This window comes from Carettochelys insculpta, chromosome 2, assembly GCF_033958435.1.
Source record: "Carettochelys insculpta isolate YL-2023 chromosome 2, ASM3395843v1, whole genome shotgun sequence".
Taxonomy (NCBI): domain Eukaryota; kingdom Metazoa; phylum Chordata; order Testudines; family Carettochelyidae; genus Carettochelys; species Carettochelys insculpta.
In genome coordinates, this window is record NC_134138.1 from 14983592 (window position 1) to 15005766 (window position 22175).

Genomic DNA, 22175 nt, shown 5'->3' on the forward strand with positions numbered 1-22175 from the left:
TCTGTAGTGGTATTTTGGTAGGGCCACTTACAAAAGTCTCTGTGAAACAGCTCTGCTCATCCGCGGATGCTCTGAGCTTGACAACCTTTCAATAACAGGTCTCCTCTTTCTCTATTGCTTCTCCCTAGAGGCAAAGCAGACTGTCTCGTGCTACTGGTCCAGAAATGTGCTAAGTTCTGCATCCTGTAATTTGCATTGTCCAGGCAACCTGTTATATGCACTTCTTTCCTGCTGCCCCAAGCATTGTCTTGCAATGAGCATGGGGTACAGGAGGGAGATTGCTTGTCTGGCAGACCCAAGGTGGAGCTCTTGTGTTCTGTCTTGGATGTTTCTCACTGTAGAATAACAATATTTATATCCTCCAGCTTGCAAGTGCAATTAAGAGATAAGCATCAGCTGTGCTGTGACTGTCAGCATGAAGTGATAAAAATTCAGTCCATGGTCTCCCAGGCTGCTACCTTCAGTGCCATTGCAGACTGACAATTTAAGGCTTCACTGACCCTTTGAAACCTCTCTTTACAGGCTGAGAGACATTCCAGCGATCCCTGTGATAAGCAGCCGTACTTTGGGTCTTCACTTCCACCCAAGAAGAGGCTTACACCACCATGTTCCTGTCATGTTTGACTATTTCCACTTGTCAGTGATATCTGTTACAGTACATGCCTCACTGGTAGCGTTACACCAGCCACTGATCAGGTAAAGAGCAGATAACTGGCTATTGAGTACAGTTCTTATGAGAGCTTTCACTGATCTGATAATATCAGCCCTTGCTTTAAAGAGGAAACATGGTCCTGTGTTTCTGGCCCTGGATTGGGATTCTAGAAGTCTAGATTTGAATCTTGAGTCTGCCAGACTTCCTGAGTGTCCTTTGCAAATCACTTCATATCCCAGTTCCCTTTCCTAAAATGGAGATAATAAAACAACCCTATCTGACAGGTATGTTATGAGGACAAATATAGTCAAAATTGTGAGATGCTTAGGTACTGCAGGGCTGGAGGACCATTTAAGTCGCTTAGATATATACATCTGAGTTAACACCATTCCTCCCTAGACTAAGATACTGCTGTCAGATAGGTGACTGTAGGCATACATTGACTTTATAACATGCCATATATGTTAACTCACCAGATTTTTTTTTGCTAATATCCTCCTGTGCTCCACTGTCCTCTTCTTTAAATGGGAGGAAAACCAATAGCTATGATAGATGGGACGAGGGGGGAAATCACTGTCTTCTCCTGAGAAATGTTCTATTTCTGACTCAGGATGAAAATGTGAAATCTCAAATTTCCATGAACTGGCAGACATTGGTTCATCATCATCATCATCATCATCATCATCATCATCATCATCAATAACTGTGGGCTCAGCGCCCATTGGTGTCTGATGCCTCTCTCACTATTTCCTTCCATCTTTCCCTATCCAGTGCAGAGTGGCTTAGTTTCTATAGACTAGCTCTGCACCAATCTACTACATCATCTATCCATTCTCTGTAGGGTCTGCGTCTCCTATTCAAACCATCCATTGTGCCGAATACTAGGGTCTTGATTTTTAGGGACTTAAATGGTTCTTTGTTCATTCTGCAAATATGTTCAAATAGTTGTAGCTTCTGTTTTATAACCTTCTGCAGCAGGTTCTCTTTCCTCATTGGTGACCTTCTGCATCCATCCTATTCTCAGAATCTTTCTATAACAACTCCTTTCAAATGCCAATATTCTTCTTTTTGAATCTTTCGTTATCACTCATGTCTCACATCTGTACAACATGCTGCTGAATACACTCGTTTTCAAGAGGTCCAGCTTCGTTCTTAAGCTAATTGCTTTGCTTTTCCAGATCTTATCCATTGCCTTCAAACTTGCTCTTGCTTTCGCTATTCTAGTCGCTATTTCCTTCTTACAGTCTAGCTCATATGTTATGTTGCTCCCCAGATATGTGAACTTCTCTACATTTTCTAGTTCAATACCATCCACACTGATCTTCCTTCCTATTGTCTTATCTCCAAATACCATTGTTTTTGTTTTATCAGTGTTCATAATCAGTGCGTACCACTTCCCTTCTTCGTCTAACACCCGCACCGTTTTCGTTAGCTTCTCCTCATCTTCCTCAATGATAACTATATCATCTGCAAACCTCAAGTTGCTAATTCTTTTCCCGTGCACAGATATCCCTTCTACCTCTTCCTTGATCTTGTCCATCGCTCTCTCCAGATGTGCGATGAAGATACTTGGTGATATTGGATCTCCTGGTCTCGTACCTCTATTTGTTTTAAACCAACTTCCCAACTCCTGCATGTTCTTGTCTGAAACGCTTTATTTTGATTTGGACCTTTTTTTGACTATACGAGAAATGTTAGTTGAAAAGATTAATTTATTAAATCCAAACCCCAAATGTTTCCTTTTAGGAATTACTGTAATGTGACATTGCAATAATTTCAAAATCTTTTTGGCTGGGTCTACACGTGCCCCTTCCTTTCTAAAGGGGCATGTTAACGAGCAGGTTCGAAATATGCTAATGAGGTGCTGCAATGAATATGCAGTACCTCATTAGCATAATGGCGGCCACGGCGATTCGAAAGTGCAGCCGGGGGGGGTCCTTTCGGACAGGCCTGTCTCCACGAGCGGTGCACAATTCGAAAAGCCACACTTTCGAATCGCTGCGGCTGCCATTATTCTTATGAGGTGCTACAATGAATATGCAGCACCTCATTAGAATATTTCGAACCTGCTCATTAACATGCCCCTTTCAAATGGAAGGGACACGTGTAGACCCAGCCTTTTGGTTTGCTGAGAAATCTTTCATGGCTGACCCTTTCCCACAAACAATTACAGTTTCCTTGAATTGGCATTTTAACTTATCACCACCCCTTGTTTGTTTTGTCAAAAGTTTTTCAACCAGCTCCAATGATTAGGCTTCATTGGTATTTATAAAGAATTTTGTTATGCTTTAAGGAAAATGGCACCAGAAGGGTAAAGTACTATTACTCTGAGATATAAGCAGTATGAGAGACAATTCATCGGAAGTTGGGTTGATACTAAAGCTTATTCAGATGTGGTTTTTTATGGATATTTATGAAGAAAAGAGTGTTTTGATTCCATGCAGTGAAATGGAAATAAATTTTTGACAACACAATATGTGGTCTCATTTGGTTAAGTCATTAATAATGATAATATGAAAGTATAATATTGTAGATTTATCTGCCTCCTGATAAACATCCAGAAACCTGAGTATTAATATACCATAAATTCACTAACCGTAAATTAAGGTAAAATAAAAAGCCTGAAAGCCATAGAGTCAGGCATGCTTAAACAAAACCAGCCTGTTAAAACTACTGTTCTTTTCCCCAGGATCAGACCCTTTGTATGTGGAGGGTTATCTTTGCAGTATACACTGGGATCACAAAGAAAATGGCTTAATTGTAAGAGTTTTGATCTAATAAGAGGGCTTCATTTTTGCAAATCTCAGTGACTTTCTGATCCTAAGTACTCAGACTTGTCACAGTATGCTAAGCTAAAAGGCAAGCTATTAATTTGCAGTACTCTACAAAATTCAGCACATGGTAGCCTTTGGTGTATTCATAGCAGTCTTAAATTGTTTTAACATAAACTTGTAGATTCTAAGGCCAAAAGGAACCATTGTGATCATAGTCTGACTTGTATAGCACAGGTCAAAGAAATTCCCCAAAATAATTCTAAAATAATTCCTGCAACAGATCTTTTTAGAAAATGTTGCTTCTAAGTTGTCAGTGGTGAAAGATTTACTACAATCCTTGGTAAATTGTTCCAGTGTTCTTACTGTTAAAAATTACACCTTATTTCCTTCTGTAATTTTCTAGCTTCACCTTCCAGCCATTGGATCATGTTATGATTTATCTGCTAGACTGAAGAGCCTATTATGGATTTTTTTTCCTCCTCTGAGTAGGGACTTACCAAATGTAATAAAGTCACCCCTTATCTTTCTCTCTGTTAGGTTCTCCATCTAAATAGTACTCCATCTATTTAGCTGATCACTCTAAGGCACATTTTTCTAATCTTTTAATCATTCTCATGGTTCTTCTCGGAACCCTCTCCAATTTATCAACATCTTTCAGGTTTGTAGACACCAGAACTTGAAAAATTATTCCAGCAGTGGTCACACAAGCACCACATTCAAAAGTAAAACAACCTCTCTGCACAGACACAAGGGTCCTCTATTTATGCATCCCACTGTCACATTAGTTCTTGCACACACAGTGTCCTTGTCATAGCTCATGGTCACTTGATTATCTAATACATCCCCAAAATCTATATGCCAGATTAGAGTCCCCCATCCTGGAGGTATGATTTGTATTCTTTTATTCTGAGATGGACATATTTACATTCAGCCATATTAAAACATGTATTGTTGGCTGAGTGCTCAGTTACAATGCAATCTACATTGCTTGGAATCAATGATATGTCCTCTTCAGTGTGTATGTGTGTGTATTCATTACTTATTCTGTTCTCTGTCATCACTATGGAAGGTGTGGGCAGAGACTGCACACAATCAGAATCTCAGCTATATGGCCCACCTAGGTGGGCTTAAGAATTACTGTGGAGTTCAATACTGTTAGCCATCCACGTGTGACACTGTAAACAGCTGATTTATTAGTTCCTGTATCAGACTTGGTACTCGTATTCCAGCTGTGTTACCAAAAGTCCCCAGATTCAGTTAGTTGGCATGACTAGAGTTATTTCCAGCCACAAGTTTTACAATTCAGTATTTCTGAAGTCAATACAATTCAGTAGTGAAGATACCATCATCCCAGGTTTATGAGCAATGGGAGCAAATTTAGGTCTGGAATCTAAGACAGTGGAGAGGCTCAGTCTGAGTCTGTGTGGCCTTAACTCCAGGCACCACTTGGCTTTCTAAAGCTAAGCGGTGGTTGCCCTTTGAAGTGCCACTGCACAAAGGGGACTATGCAGGGAAGGGCTCTAAAAACGGGACTGAGATAGGGGGCTGCACTTCTGCCAGGGTGCAGCACTCAACAGCACTAGAGACAGAGATGGGCTGCTTTTAATTCTTCTGGCATCCCTCATCTGGCAACATCCCTCATCCAGCAGGATAAGGGATGTTCCTGGACCAGAGAGCCAGGGCAGGAGAGCAACCAGCTGACAACAAGGATGGGTTGGAGGCCACATCCTCTGGCAACACACTGCAGGGCACCAGGAGTGCCAGCCTCCCCCGGTAGCGCTCCGTGGGGCACCAGAGCTGGCGCACCAACTTGCCGCAGTAACTCCAGGAAGGGGACCAGAGTGCAGCTCCCCACAGGGCTGGAACACTTGGTTTGGGGTCATGGGGGCTGGCTGAGATAGGGAGCCAGAGCCAAAGAGCTGGGGAGCAGCAGCGGACAGCCAGCAGGAGAGTGTCCAGGGACAGAGCCATTAACCTCCCCATGTTGACAAAATTCCTTGTTTGGGACCACTGAGGTCCTGAGGGTGCTGGACCAGGAAGGTACAATCTGTATTGGGGGTGGGGGGATGTTGTGGCCATTGCCCATCTGAATCACATCTCTGCTCCTATTTGTACTTATTCCAGCAGACAAACATTTGCTTTCAATGACAGAATAGCTCCACGGTTAATGCATTGGCCTTGTCAGCTGAGGATTGTGGGCACAAGCGTTAAAAGGGGCCTTTCAAGGCCCTTAGCAGTCCCATAGTAGAAATAAGATGATTCCTTCAAAGCAGGAGAATGGGTTTTTGTGCAGAAGGGGATAAATAATGTAGGGACAGAAACACAGAACTTCTAAAACATGCAAAGATTTGTAGGGAAACTAAAAGCAGGAAACTAAACCCGCTTTAACAATGAGACCTTGGCTCCTGAAAGACTAACAAGTTGATTAGGGAATAAGCTTTCATGGGCTGCAGCTCACTTTATCAGAGGTAGGAAGTGAAAACTTCAGTTGATAAGGATTTATACATGCTCTGACAGACCCTGACCATTTGGCTACAATAGTCTGGTCTTATTGGTGGCCCGAGAAGTGGGCAAGTCTGTCCATGGCTATAAGCCACCCCATGAGGGGTGGGTGCATCCACTGGCCTTGGGATCCCAAATAATTATGGGGGTCAACTAAAAAGAAAACAGGGATGGGCATGGCGATCACACGGCCAGAATGAAAGAGCCAGAAGGGGACACTGAGCAGAGAGCCCCGGGCACCACACACTGGTCCCCAGAATGCATTGCAGAAGCCAGTAGATGCCACCCAGAGGAACTCTGCATGGATGTGTGAACATAGCCAGGAATAGAAGTAGTCCCCACAGTCAGAGTGTCCCCCTGTTGGTCAGCCTCTTCTCCGTGCTACTGTAAATGGCCACCTTGGTGATAGCCATGAGGAGGCTGACAAAGCAGTCCTGCGACTTTGTGGATCCACAGATGGGGTGTGAAAATATCTGGCAGTGTGAAAAGTGCAGTAGTCTGGTCAAAGGCAATTATACTGGCCACTGAATGGATAGTTTTCTGTTTCTTGAGTTACAAGGGCTGGGGTTGCTCCACAGCAATCAGGAATGGGCTAGAACCACTTAAGTCAGGCAGACACCATAAGATACTTGAAGCCAATTAAGAACTTATTAGAAGGACACATCTCATAGAACTGGAAGGGACCTTGGCAGGTCATTGAGTCCAGCCCCCTGCCCTCTCTCCAGGACCAAGCACCATCCCTTTTCATTTATTTATTTTTCTATTTACTCCAGACCCCTAAATGTTCCCCTTAAGGCTTGAACTCACAGCCTTCTCTTTAGCAGGCCAATGCTCAAACCACTGAGCTTTTAATTAAGAAAGACAGGCTAATCAGAACACCTGCAGCCCATTAAGATCCCACTGGGACTAATTTAAAAGGCTCCCCTTCAGGCAGGGTGGTGTACTAGGAGCCAGAAGTAAGGTGGTGCTTGGTGGAAGAGATGGGAGGATCAGAGTGGTCAGGTATGAGGAGCAAGGTGCTAGGAGGGGCTGTTTGAGAAAGGTGCTCAGGGTACTGTCGTAGCTCTGGTAGTGAAGGAAAAACTACCTATTGTTCACGCCATTAGGATATTTGAGCTGGAATCCGGGGTACACAGCAGGCCTGGGTTCTCCCAACCCTTCCTGCACCCCAAAATAGATATACCCTGAAAGAGAAGACAGACAAAGGAGTGTTCTCACACCAAACCCATTGTCTGACCTATGTTAAAGGTGGCCCTGTAGCCTGTAACCCTCACCTATGGAAAAGGGGGTGGGAGACTATGTTGGAGAGTCACAGTGAGCTTCTGTGGCAAGCTCTAACCTCCTAGAAGTGCAGAACCCTGGACAAAATTGAACTTCTGCCACAATACAGAAGGAGATGGAAGTGTTACATCAGTGCAAAGGAGACAAATTTAATCAGGATGGATTTGGATGGCTTCTGATTGTTGATAAGAAGATGAGAATTCCTAAAGGGGAAAATTCCTTACAAGGAGCCAGCCATTCCCTGCCCCTATTCATACCCATACTGAGGTTGTCAAGTTTGAACTTGAATTCATATGCAAACTTGACACTCTCCCAGTTGAAGATTTCACTTCATGAATCTGATGAAGTGAGCTGCAGCCCATGGATGCTTATACTGTAATAAATTTGTTAGGCTTTAAGAAGCCACAAGCTGCTGGTTTTGCTGAAGTAGATTAATGAAGCCACCCCCCTGAAACCTGTTTTATTGAATAACAACATTCTCTGTGCTCCTGTCTCTAAACAGGAGGAAGCACACGTCACTGCTTATAAGACCAAAACAACAGCAAGCAACTAGCCTGTGGCATGAATGTCTGACCTGTTGATTGTCAGATCCTTCCCTAAGTACTGGGAGGCCAGACCCTCACCGTTCAACTTACGTTAACTTACCTTCTATTGAAAGTTCATGCAGTAACTTCAAGTGATTTTAATACTTACAGGCCAAGGATTTGCAGCCTGGAGTTCTCTAAGGACTTCTTTGTGGCTCCCAATGCTATCATTGCAAAGTGGAAAAAAAAATGAAACAAAACAAACCCTCCTGATTAATTTTGATAAACAGTGAACATCTAAAATCTCAAAATGAACAATTCTTATCCAAATAGCAAATACTATGTGATCTCAAAATGTTGTATAACTCCCCCTAGCATCCTCCAGAGAGAGAAAAAGTTTGGGAGTGAAAGTCAGGAGTATGGTAGTACAAACACACAAGTAAAATGTGAGAAAATAGAATATGTAAAGTGTTTGTGAACGCCCTGCAGTAAACAGGAATCACATTACAAATCATTTTGTGTGCGCTGTTCTTAAAATAGGTGTTACGAAAAGTACAGTTTGATATTATTTATTAAGGACTGTCTCATATTCACATGCATTGAGGCTCTTAAATGATTGATTTTTTTAACGAATTGGAAAAAATGACTCTTCTTGCTAATTTTGTTCCTAACCACCTTTTCTAGGCACTCTCTGGGCTGTGGTTTCCCAAACTGGGGGCGTGCCCCCTGGGGGGGCATGATGAAATTCCAAGGGGGGTGCGAGGCAACACAGCCCCCCCACCATCCCCCCCCAATAAAGAGCTAGACTTTTCTGCCAGCTCTCATCCCCTGCCATTTTACATGGGCACCCCAGTGCAGCTTCTATAAAAACCAGACAGCTGGCAAAGACTCATGTGAAGCTAGCTGCCTCCTGCAAAGGTGTATGAGTGTGGGTTGGGGGGGTACAGGAAGCGGAGTAGGATGGGGTCAGGGCTTTGGCAGAGGGGAGGAGTTAAGGCAGGCAGCTCGTGGGGCTCCGGTGGGCAGCTCGTGAGGCTTGGTTAGCTCGTGGGCTTGGGCATCTGGCCCTGGCAGCGTGGGGCTCAGGCAGCTGGCCACGGTGGCTGATAGGTGGGCAGGCAGTTGGCCCTGGCAGTGCAGGGCTTGGGAAGCTGACGAGTAGGCACACAGCTGGCCCTGACAGCACAGGGCTCAGGCAGCTTGGCCTGGCAGGTGGGCGGTTGGCCCTGGCAGCACAGGGCACAGTCAGCTCAGTATGTGGCTCTTGCAGCACAGGGCTTGGGCAGGTGGGTGGCTGGTGTGGGGAGCTCTAACAGCTGGCATGCGGCTCAGGCAGCTGACCAGCTGGGGCTGCACCAGGCATCAGCAAGTGGCCAAGAAAAATTATTTGTGGTTATTTTTAATTTTAAATAACATTTTTATATCAAGTTTTTGTGTTTATTTTAAATTACAATTTTTTTTTTTTTGTTTAAAGGAGGGTTGGATGATGGTAAAGAAGAGGTGTGGGGCATGAGGGTTTCTCAGAAATCAAAAGTGGGGCGTGATATCAAAAAGTTTTGGAACAACTGTTCTAGGCATTTGAGAGTCATGGTTCCTCATTGAATTGCCATTCTCTATAGAAACAGGACTAATGAAAGCTGTAGGGGATTTGACATTCTTCAGAGTCCAGCTCAATGGCTGACAGCACAAGCTTGAGTCTTATATTCAGCAGTTCTAAGACTCCATTTGAAAACATTTGTAACCCAATTAAAAACAAACGAGCAGCTCTTTAAATGACTCTAATTATGCATTGAAACCCTTCCCTGAATACAGCTGGCAATTGTATTTTCTCTTGTTTATATTGTAATGATGATTTTTTTTCCTTCAGTCCACTGCACCACCACCCACACATCCACCCACTCAAGCTTCTTAAAACTATGATAATAGGGGAAATGTTGTAGCGTGTACTCAGGCAAAACTTCCAGGGCTGTAACGGAAGATCTGTCCATGTCCAAAAAATAGGTGGTTAGAGTTTGTCCCAGAGATACTTAACGTATGGCATTTTGTGTCGCTAAAACCTTTTTCTAATGCCATCTGAGACAGGAGAAGAGCCCACATTACTATTTACATTGGAGATAACTAATAGGTGGAAAAGGGACTTACTTATCCAAGGCTGTGCTCTCTCTGGGTGAGAAGAGGAAAAAAGAACTGAAGGGGAGAGATCTTCAAAAGTGTTCAGCATTGCCCTATACTGGGTACCTGCTAAAGCAATGCTAAGACTCCCAATTTCTTCTGACACCACAGAATTAGGACAACACAGAGCATTTTTTTTAAATATTGACCCAAATTCTTTATTCTCACTCCTATTCTTATTCAGCCAAATCACTTTTAATTTATTTGCTGCTGTATGCATCATGAATTTTGGCAGAGACTGGCTAATTTTCTACAGTCCCATGAGTACTAATGGGTTGTAGGTACTCATTCAATTGATTTTACCACAAATATAAACCTGATTAGCAAAGTCAGTCAGCTGGTGATTTCTCTCTCTCCCTCTCTCAATTATATTCTTAGAGTGAATTGTACGTAATGAGAACACAGGATACATATGATGAGGAACTGCTGGATGACACATAGAAAGTTTTGGAAAACATTCATTTTAGACAAAATGTTGTAAATATTTTTCTTCCTACCAGAGATATTTGAATGAAAACAGGATTTTACTGGCTTTGGATTTCTTTCTTTCTGCTGGTTGTTCCCTACCTCAAATACTATTTTTATAGCAGTCTCCAGGGATATTAGTTGAGGGCTGTGTCTACACATGCCCCTCCATTTTGGAAGGGGCATGCGAATGAGGCTGTTCAGAACAGGTTAATGAGGTGCTGACATGTATATTCAGCACCTCATTAGCATAATGACAGCCAGTCAGACTTTGAAAGTGCTGCTTTCAAAATGCAGACTGGCTATATAGATGCAGGCACTTTGAAATAAACCCCAGACTTCAAAATTCCCTTATCCCCAAAACAAATTGGGAACCAGGGAATTTCAAAGTGTGGGGTTTATTTTGAAGTGCGCCCACATTTATACAGCCAGTCTGCATTTCAAAAGCAGCACTTTCAAAGCATGACTGGCCACCATTGTGCTAATGAGGCATTGAATATGCATGTCAGTGCCTCCTTAACCTGTTCCAAAGGGCTTCATTAATGTGCTCCTTCCGAAAAGGAGGGGCATGTGTGGCCACAGACGAGGTGTCACATAAGTAAGATTCTGATTAATTATGTGCCCACCTTTCATTTCAAAAAATCTATCACTGAATTTATCTGGCTTGCAGGTTTTATTGTGGATTCAAAACTTAGACCACGCCGGTCAAAAAGTTCTCCAAGGTTTATAGTCACTCTGGTGAATGCTGAGCAAATTATAACTTCTGAGTCTCCTCAGGCTCTAGAGAAGGAGATACAATGTCATATCAAATTATACAAAATATAATAAGATTTGTCACTCATGTCCAAGGGTCTCAAAGCATTTTTACAACCATTAATTACTTTAGTCTCACTACAGCTCGGTGAGGATTTACAGATGCGGCAGTGTAGCATGAATCTGATTTATGCCCTCCTATTTCTCCCACAAATAAATACCATCTGGAATACTTAACCTGTCTCTCTGTGTTCATCACTCATATTGCTGGGTGTTGGACTTAATGTTGTGTATTATACTGTGAGGGGGATTAATGTAGTCTGTGTACTGTGTTTCCTTACCTGTTGGAAGCAGAAAGAAATTAGTGATGAAGATGCAGAGTCAGAATGATTGTGGAAATGTGCTGTGTGGGAGTTAAATTTGATTAAGTGGTGTCTCCAGTCCTGGCATGTCCTTTTTTAAGAGTTGCACTGGGGGAAAGTCACACTTAACCAACTGTATTCCTTTGCGAAGGGCAGATTTTGTTTATGCATGTGTTGTTATTCATTTGTCACATATAAGTAAACTGATACGCAGCAATTAATTAGTTTGTCACAGATCTGTCTGGCCAGGTTTCTCACCTCCCGTTCAAGGGAGTACTTAACACTAGGTAGGCCTCTCTGAAGCCTGCAAATTGTAGTGGACTGGGTCAAGATCCACATATAATATCCACACACCTACATATTTTATCCACACACCTATCCTAATTGTATATTAAACTACTAAAATCTGTATTCGTAGTGTAAGGAAAGTACCCCCAATAACAAATATTCACTAAGTTACCATGAACCTCCGCTTACCTAAATCTGGGGCATTATACACTCTCCCTTGTACGCTCTATGGGCATTTCAGGAAACCACCTGCTTTAACTCTGGCCCCCCACCCCTGACTCCCTCTCCCATCTTTTACCGGAATGTTCATATATTACTCACACCACATATGGGGCACTCCTTGTATTCTAGGCAACATGGGCATATCTGCGTGAGTCACTCCCATGGGTATACAATACAATGTGGCATTGGGGAATGCAGTGAGTGCACTGGTTTCCAGAATCACATTAATGCAATGTAATGTGTGTACCCACTCTCACTCACCCCATCCCAAACTCCCGCTCCCGGGTACCCTACCAACTCCACAACCATTACAGTCTGTACTCTGAAGTTTCTTCGCATACATTCTTGTAATAAAATTGCCTATCTGATCAGGTCTCATTTTCAAAGTGAGTTGCAGACTGTGCAGACTGGAGCTGGTTTGAGAATTCTCACTGGAATGGTCTTCTAATGAAAACTGAAGTTTCTTCAAAATCAGAATGTTCTACAAGAAAACCCCACTAAAAATATTTAGTTTTTGGTTGGGTCGACAGGGCATTGATCAGTATCTGCCTGAGCTGTAGTAAGGCCTCAGAGGAGTTTTAATTTGGATACAAGAAGCTTCTGTTCTCTGCTAAGGGCTGGATTCCCTTGCTTGATTAAATCTCACATGATTTACTATGGTCCTCCCTCTGCATGAACCACTGTGATGCATCATGGGAGTTGTAGTTTGGCTGGAGAGTCCAGACCATAGCATATTAAAATTTCATCCTGATTTGGGGCAAAATTTAACATTAAATTATGAGAATTTGCTGAGGAATGAAATTCTTCTTTTTAATCAGCTAATAAAAAGGAAGAGCAGTTAAGCCTTAAACAAAGTTTCTACTTTAATTCAAAGGACTTTTGAAGCAAAAGTAACGTGTAAAAAATAAAGGCAATAAACTATAAAAAATAGAACCTGTATAATAGCTAACAGGAACTGTCTCCAAATAAAATGTTCTTCTTGAGTCATCAGTGGGTCTTCAGCATTTTACAAGCTTTTTAGTTAGTTTCCTCAGAAAACAAGCTACATTTCATCTGGTCTCTTGAAAAAGGGATTTTGTTTTACAATGCCATCCTAAATCAATTTCCATACAGCTACAATTAAATCCCTTCTTTGCTGTAAAGGCAAAAGATAAGTACATCACAGTGGCATTAAATAAATGGTTTTTGCTCCATCAAAACCTTTGAGAGTTTTGAAAATATTCAAATTAAGGCTCTTTTTGTATTTAGGAATCATTTGTTTAGGCTTCTAATACAGTAACAGTACTTTTTTATATTTGTGTGATTCAGTCTTTTCAACAGATCAAACCAGACTCCATTCTCAAGTGATTCTGAGCAATGTTTTTTCCTTTATTTTTTGAAGTTGCTTTTTTTTTAAGCTCACATTTTGGGTGTGATAAAAACATTGAAATGCTGCCTCCTACTTAGAAGCATCCTCCAAAAACCGATTAAATCATATCACTTAAGAAGTATGAACACAAGGCCGACCAGGAGGTTTCCTCTTTCTTATGGAGTGTCCTGATAGTAACATATCAAAGCCTCAGGAGATGTAATAAATATCGTTGCAACTTCAGAAAGAGAGAGAGAAAGGATCCTGGTTAAAATGCTGAACTCTGGGTTCACTTCCTGGGTCTGCCACAGACTGACTTTCTGACCTTGGGCTAGTCACTTGAATTTCTCCATGAATCAAATTCTCATCTCTGAAAGACCTGTTCTGCACTACAGAGTTAGGTTGATGTAAGCCATTAACTTCATTCATGTGTTTGTGTAACTGCTAACAGGCTGATTGGAACCTGAGGCCTCTGGTGCTTAATGCAGGCACCTATACAGTTTGAGCTAAAAGCCAGCAGATTTTCAGTGAAGACTGTAGAGGAGACTCAGGGTATGTCTTCCCTACCTGGAAGATCAGCCCAGTCAGGGCTGGTCTTCTGGGGGTTCAATTTCACACACCTGGTAGGGACATGCAAAATCGAGCTAGAAGGAGTCAACGTTTGAACCCTACTCAATATCGCGAGGAGTAAGGGAGGCTGATAGGAGAGATTCTCCCATCAAACTCTCTCTGTCAGGATGGCCAGGTAAGTTGATTGTAGATAAGTCAATTCCAGTTACGCAATTGCTGTAGCTGGAATTGTGTATGGACAATCAACTTTAAGGTCAAGTGTAGACCTGGCCTCGTTCTTTTGCTCTGTACATGAGCTAAGTGCCACTGTATGGGACAGTGAACCGTATGTAGTAGGTGTGTGGGTTACCTTTAACTTCAATTTGCCTTTCACCAATGGAAGTGCCTCACTACCGTGATGCAGTAACATCACCTCCTCAAGCATCCTTGAGCCATGGTTGGCAAACTGAGGTTGGTGCAGCAAGAGCAGGCATTGCATTGCTTATATTGACTCTAGCAACACTGCAGCAGCTGTCCCAGCTGCCTGTCACTGAGTGCTCTGGTCACAATTATTAACTCCACTGCCCAAGGTTAACAGAGAACAGAAAGCCCCATCTTTGTGACAGCCCCTCCCCACATTATTTCAGTGCTTGGGAAAAAAAGGGTTTCTTAACTCTACAATATATTCTGCCTGGTGGGTAGCAGGAAGACAAAATGACTTTAAAGTAACTCTGATTTTTAGTAAATATCTTTCCTCTTATGTCTCCTTTCAGTTTTGCTCGTCCAGGGAAAGGGTCGTGGCTTGGTAAAGGCAGCTTGGAGACAGGACCAGACCAGTTCAGTATGTCATTAGAGAATCTAGTGTTTGGAGCTGGCTATTGCAAACCAACTTCATCAGAGGTAAGGGCAAGCAGGCAACCATGGAATAGTTACGTTTTGGCTTGCAGTCTGTGTACTACACTCTTTTCCAGCATAGCTGAGCCACCAACGAGGATATTGTGAGTTGCCGTGGGTAAAAGCCAAGAAGCAAATTACTGTCACTTCTCAGAGGATGGAGGTAACTTTGGAGCATTGTCCAAGTCACCATGCCTCTTGAGTTAGCACAGCTCAGGAGCCTCTCCTGGCTCAAAGCAGTGCCTAAAATCAGTGTCTCCCTCTCATAAGCTTTACCCTGATCACAAAGCTTTTTGCTTTATTAGTGACCAATAAAAAGCATCGACATAGCTGGACTAATAGGTTCTGGACCAGAGTTTTCAATCTATGTTTGGGTCCACAGACTACATTTCAGGGGTCTGCAAAAAGATTGTTGTTACCGTAGAACGGTGGTGTTCAACCTGTGGTCTGCAGATTATTGGAGGTTTTCAGGCAACAGACAAGATTTCCAGAGTGGCTCATGCCTCCATTCAAAATATTTTATGAGTGTGCAAATGAAAACAGATTGAAAACCACTGCCTTTGGCTGCAACCTACCAAATGCTAAAGTAAAAACCTTTAGCAACTTGGTCCTAAAGTTAAGATCTTGTCCTGGGTGTTTTTAGGAAAAGTCAGGTTGTGGGCAATAAACACAAACTCACAAAATCCAGTGACCTATCTGTGATTCTTACTAAAATTACCTGACGGCAGAGGGGGCAGAGGTGATGTTTTGTGGGGCATGCAGGGTCATGTCCCCGCAACCCTTGATTTGCTGCTTGGCTTGTATTGAGCATGCACAGGAACACTGCTGGAGCTCTTCAGCCTCATCCTACCCTCACTGTCAACTTCCCAGTTGTCAGGGTGGGGGGGAGTACTAACTGCTGAGCCTGCTGTGGCTGCTGCAGCTCTGCTTCCTCCACCCATGGGGACTGACTGCCAACCACTTCTCCATCCCTAGGAGCCCAGTGGCCACTACTCCTGCGACAAGGGGTGACCACTGCTCAGGCCTGGCAACGGGAAGGGCAATGGACCTGAGCCCCTTTGAAGTGCCACAGCAGTGCTGCTCCACCACTCCACGTGGCTGGGTAGGGGGCACTCAGGGCTAATTGCCTTAGGCCCCACCTCTTCTGCCCTTGGTTCCGCCCCTTCTACTGTTTGCCCCACCCCTTGCAGGGCATGGAGCCAGGGACCTGCATTGGCTGTCAGTCCCACTGCCACTCTTGTGGAGGAGGTCGAACCTTGCTCCTGCAGTGGGGGCTGACTGGCCATGACTCCAGCTCCTTCCTGCTCCAGCTCCACTGCATCTCTGGGTGCAGCTCCAGGAACATTGCTGCTCCAGCCACGAGAACTGACTGCTGGCCTCACTTTCAACTCCAGGGATGGACTGCCTGGCCAGATGAGTGGGGGAAGAAGTCAGAGATGTCTATTAAAGTCATGGAATCCATAACCTTTGTGACAAAATCATACCCTTACTTATAGCCCTCTAAGCGGCTATTGTTTTAGCAACCTGCTGAACCGCAGCTCAACAGCATAGGTGATCAGGCGTATTTTGCTTTGGCTTTGGATCCTTTTTAGGACATTTATTCCTGATCTGAATGTTTACTTTCTGTGAATGCTGAAAGGCCACGCATGGAAGCTAGCCCAGTACAGTAATGAGTGGAGAATGGTTCCCATGGATGAGAGGAAGCAGAAGCAGTGTAGGAGTCCTATCCTGTAGCTGGATGCACTGCCAGGCATAATGCTTAACTGATTTTGTGGCGATTTACATGCTCTGAATCTGAAGAAAACTGGAGTGAAAACACAGTAAGGGGTTACTGGTTTGCTCCCTATTTTTATTATTGGATTTAAGGGACTAGCTAGTACAAATTGATATAGCTCGGTTAAGTCCAGCAAGCCATGTCGATTTACTCCAGAAGAGCATCTGGTCCTGTGTCAGCTCCACACAGCATGAGGTGGATGCTATATACTTTACTCTGGATTGTGCAGGCTTCTGTCTCACAAGTTCTGACGTGCCTTGTCTGACTGTCTGATCATGGCTACGTCTACACGTGAATGCTACATCGAAATAGCTTATTTCGATGTAGTGACATCGAAATACGTCTACACGTCCTCCAGGGCTGGCAACGTCGATGTTCAACATCGACGTTGCGTAGCACCACATCGAAATAGGCGCTGCGAGGGAACGTCTACACGCCACAGTAGCATACATCGAAATAAGGGTGCCAGGCACAGCTGCAGACAGGGTCACAGGGCGGACTCGACAGCAAGCTGCTCCCTTAAAGGGCCCCACCCAGACACAGTTGCACTAAACAACACAAGATCCACAGAGCCGACAACTGGTTTCAGACCCTGTGCATGCAGCATGGATCCCCAGCTGCAGCAGCAGCAGCCAGAAGCCCTGGGCTAAGGGCTGCTGCCCACGGTGACCATAGAGCCCCGCAGGGGCTGGAGAGAGAGCATCTCTCAACCCCTCAGCTGATGGCCGCCATGGAGGACCCCGCAATTTCGATGTTGCGGGACGCGCAACGACTACACGGTCCCTACTTCGACGTTGAACGTTGAACGTCGAAGTAGGGCGTTATTCCTATCCCCTCATGGGGATAGCGGCTTCGACGTCTCGCCGCCTAACGTCGATGTTAACATCGAAATAGTGCCCAACACGTGTAGCCGTGATGGGCGCTATTTCGAAGTTAGTGCCGCTACTTCAAAGTAGCGTGCACGTGTAGACACGGCTCATGAGTGCTGATGCTACTTTTATTGTAACAAATGCATAGCTGCAATTGGTAGAAATTGTGCCATGGATGTCAAGGGAAGTAAGATGTGTCTTATCCCAAAGAATCCCACAGCTCTTAGCTGACTGCATATACAATATCTCTAGGTTGGGTCTTGATTACAAGGTGCAGACAACAGCTAGTCGCAAAGACGCTTATCTCAATGCACTCTTTTACCTTTTTCCACATTGTCTATCAGTGTTTTCCAGTCTTTCCAATCTACTGTACCCCTTTCAGGAATCTGATTTGGCTTGTGTGCACTCACATTTCAATTCATGTAAAAGCGACTTGCTTACAGAATCAGACATAAAAATACAGAAGTGTCACAGCACATTGTTCTGAACAATTGCATATTTTCTAGTTTTTACCATATCATTATATAATAAATCATCTGCAATATAAATATTTTACTTATGTTTCTGTGTATAGTATATGGAAGAGTATAAACAAATCATTGGATTAATTTTTAGTTTGATCTGGCTTTGCTAGTCCTTTTTGCAGCCTATATCCCCTGAAAGACCTCTGTGTATCACCAGGGTGCACGTACCCCTGGTTGAGAGACACTGCTGTAGATTACAGCTAGCTTGATGCAGCTGCTTGAGGATCCACCCTACAGCAATTAAACCTGATGTAGATCCCTAGCATGGACAAATCCTTGCAGGGCAGCACTTGTATGGGACTGGGGAGAAAGAGGAGATTTTGGCCAATTCTTTGCTACTTACAAAAAAATGCTCTGAAATATTTTTCTGCATGCTGAGAACTCAGCTGCAACAGAAGGTCCCTCAGGCACTAGCACTACCTGGAGGCGAGAAGCTCAGTCAGCTTCAATGGGGTTGAACCTAGAGCTGTAGGTACACTATGGTTTTCTGTACCTACTGAAACCAAAAGTGTGCTGAAAGCTGCTTTTGCTGCTACAACTATACCACCCCTTCCAGGCATCTATTGACAGCTAGGTAGATAGCTTTAATATTAACACACCAGTCCCAGATTTTGTGGCATTTCATTATTATGCAATCACATACATTATTTATTATTTTCTATAAAAATGGAACAAAACAATAGGAAAGCCTGATATCTAATTCTCCGTCAAGGCCCCAAAATATCACATTAAAAGTTCCCGGTGACGTTGGCTTGACTTTTTTTCCCCTTTGTCTTATTAAAAAAAAAAGCCCACAAAATAGTCCCTGTCTTCATTTGAAAAGAAGGCTGTTTTCCATCACTCCCTCTCACTGCTTTCTCTGCTAATGTTCCACCCGTGGGAAGCTGAGGTGCCACCGCTGGTGACAGACACTTTGCGTTTCACATTCTGAGCTTCTTGCTTCTCAATGAGGAGAGTAATTAAATGTCAGCAGCAGATCGTACCTGTCCAATTTCCCCATCTCCCTCCAAGTGACCTCAGAACACTACTGACAGTTCCCTCATCTCCCAGCTTAGTAGAACAGTAATAATTCATGCTGTGATTAAAATGAGGGCAGTGTCCTGTTAGTCCTGCCAGTCTCTTCCAAATCATGTGTCCAAGCTAGCTGCATTTTTTTCATGTTTTCTCAGGAGTTACATAAAGCGGTGTTGTTTTGTGCTGGTACTTGTTGGTACTGAGTACCAGCACCTTGGCAGCCCCAGCTGAGTACCAGCTCCTCTTTTTATTACAAAAAATGGCACTGGGTAGAAACATCGAGTTATACCAGGTTTTGATGCAGAAAAAGGCGCCATTCCTTCTGTTATTTGCAGCTCTTTTATTTCAAGCATACCACTCCTTCGAACCTGAGTAATTTTGAGCTACTATAGCAGGGGAGAAAATAGGGAGAAGAGCCATTCTTTCCAATTCAGTTACAAAATCAATACTTCAAGACCCATAGTGCATGTGAATACGAGACAATTCTTAATAAATAACATCAAACCGTATTTTTGTAACCCCTATTTTAAGAACAGTGCACGCAATGATTTGTACCAGTTAGGCCGTGTCTACACTAGCCCCAAACTTCAAAATGGCCACGCAAATGGCCATTTTGAAGTTTACTAATGAAGCGCTGAAATGCATATTCAGCGCTTCATTAGCATGCGGGCGGCTGCGGTGCTTCGAAATTGACGTGGCTCGCTACCGCACGGCTCGTTCAGACGGGGCTCCTTTTCGAAAGGACCCCGGTTACTTCGAAGTCCCCTTATTCCCATCTGCTCATGGGAATAAGGGGACTTTGAAGTAACTGGGGTCCTTTTGAAAAGGAGCCCCGTTGGGACGAGCTGCGCGGCGGCGAGCCGCGTCAATTTCGAAGCACCGCGGCCTCCCGCATGCTCATGAAGCGCTGAATATGCATTTCAGCGCTTCATTAGTAAACTTCGAAATGGCCATTTGAATGGCCATTTCGAAGTTTGGGGCTAGTGTACACGTAGCCTTAGAAAGATGTTGCCCCCATCTCCAGGCTTTACCCACCTCAGCCCCAAATCTGCTCCCTGTCCGCAAGCTTTTCCCCCTCTCCTGCATACCTGCCCCCTGCCTTAACCCCTCTCCGCCCCAAACCACCTCCCCACCCCCAGGTTTAACCTTTTTCAGTCCCAAAGCAGCTGTCTCATCCCCAGGCTTAACCCGCCTCTGCTGCCCTGCCCCAGCCTGTCCACTGCGCCTGGATCTTACCCACCTGCTGCTCTCCCCCTGCATGCACTCAACTCCCTGGAGGCCTCCTCAAGTCTCTTCCTCCTTCTTAGCCTGACTGCACTGCTCCAGCAGGGGTAGACTCAGCCACTCCTCCCCCTGCTCACTTCCCCCAGGTGCAGCACAAACGGCTCCCTGCCCTGGCCCTGCTGAAATAATGGAACTCAACTGTATTGGTTTAATGGCCAGATCCTTCCCACCGCCCTGTCATCCGTTAAACCAATTCAATTGAGTTCCATTATTTCAGCTGGGGGTGGGGGTAGGGCAGGGAGCTGCAAGAGAAGTCATCAGCGGCAGCTCTCAGAGGTGCAAGTGGCTCCAGAGCTGCAGTTGTTAACCCCTGTACTAGAGGGACCATTGTAGTTCTAGGCAACATCTGCTCTTGGAGCTGGGAGTGAGAGTCTCAAGTTGAGTAGATATTTGACAAGGGCAAGTGGCAGCCTGCATTTACCATCCCTTAGTGCCACCCTACCGAGACCCATAAATATGTCCTTGTGCCACAGTCACTGCTGACTGTACTCATATGGTTACACTGCCTGTGTTCTCTGTAAGCTGTGTGCATATGTGGCCACACATGAGAGGTACACACGCTACTGGTTGTCAGGTGCCCCTTCCCCCATGTCTGAAGGTAGCTGCGCAGAGCTGGAGTTGGGTAGGAGGAAGGCAGTGCCGATGTCAGGGAGTCCTTCCTCTGTGCCCCATCTCTGCAGAGCAGGGGAAAAGGGAGGGAGACACACACCATCCATCTAAGGGAGAACTCTGAGCTGTTCCAATATGAAATAGTTTTCCTCAGCAGCCAGGTCACACGCTCTGTCTTTCTGTCTGTCTCCCTCTCCCACCTTCTTCGGCCCCTGTGCTCACCTCCTCAGAGCAGGGGAGAGGAGAGAGAGCCTGGCTTGGGAAGGCTTTTGCTGTCTGTCCTCTGCCGTTAATGCTGAAGGGTGAGTCCCTTTCTTAAACAGGCAGAACATTTTTTAGCTTGAGATGATTTTCATGCATTCAAATACTCTGTGTAAAATACACACTTCTCTCCCCCTCCACCCTGCTACCCATCTCTGCAAAACAGGGGAGGGGAAACAACAGGACCCAGATTCAAAGCAGGGCAGCTTTCCATGTGTTAAAGAGACAACACATGACATTTCTCAGAAACTTAACTGGCAGCAGCTATCACACACACTGTTTCTCACACACAAAGTCACACCCTGTCTCTTTGTCACACACCCCCTCTCTGTGTCACATGCACATGCGCACACACACACATACACACATGACCTCTTTCACACTCACCGTCCAACACATGTCTGAATTATTGTTGTTACTATTTGGTACTTCCTGCAATGCCCACATAGTCTCTGTAATTTTATTCTTTCAGATTGTGTCATTTCAGTGTTTTGAATGATCCATGAATGTCATAATTTTTATTTCTCTTGCGCTTTTATTTAATTCTTTGAGTTGGAGGTTCTAAAATTCTTACCCTGTCCTGGATGGAGTAATTATCCATATGGTAACTTTATATATCAAAACTTCTTGTCAAAATATCCCAAAGCAAATTATCTGAGCCTCAAATTGAAATACTACAATTCAAAATGGTGTCACCATGCCTCATGGCTGTTGCCATTTTGGTCACTTATGCTCCCATTGTGTATTATGGGCCAGGTTCTCTGGTGAGTCTACATCTCCCATGATTCACCTCTTTCTCTCTTCTTCAAGAGGGGAGAAGTGTATTTCCTAGAAGTCCCCAACTGTGATCCATCACTAGAGACCCATGCCAGACAGCCCATCCTACAGAAGGGAATGGGAACATAAGGCACCCTGAACTACCACAGAGAGGGTAGAGCAAGAGGGCAATTGCTCCATGGCTCAGAAAGTCAAAGGCCATTACCACCAGAATTACAGCAGTGGCAGTAGCCAGAGCCCCAGGCCCTTTAAATCACTATGAGAATGTGGTACTGTA

The 22175-nt window shown here is 44.3% G+C and overlaps 1 protein-coding gene across 2 annotated transcripts in view; it reads left to right on the plus strand.

The window, feature by feature from the left end:
• FAM135B (family with sequence similarity 135 member B) overlaps nucleotides 1-22175 on the plus strand; it is a 225073-nt gene that overhangs the window by 109125 nt on the left and 93773 nt on the right. For both annotated transcript variants that reach the window (XM_074986620.1, XM_074986621.1), the window contains exons 6-7: nucleotides 523-696; nucleotides 14666-14792. In XM_074986620.1, the coding sequence (XP_074842721.1) occupies nucleotides 523-696; nucleotides 14666-14792 (301 nt within the window). The remainder of the gene's footprint in view (nucleotides 1-522; nucleotides 697-14665; nucleotides 14793-22175) is intronic.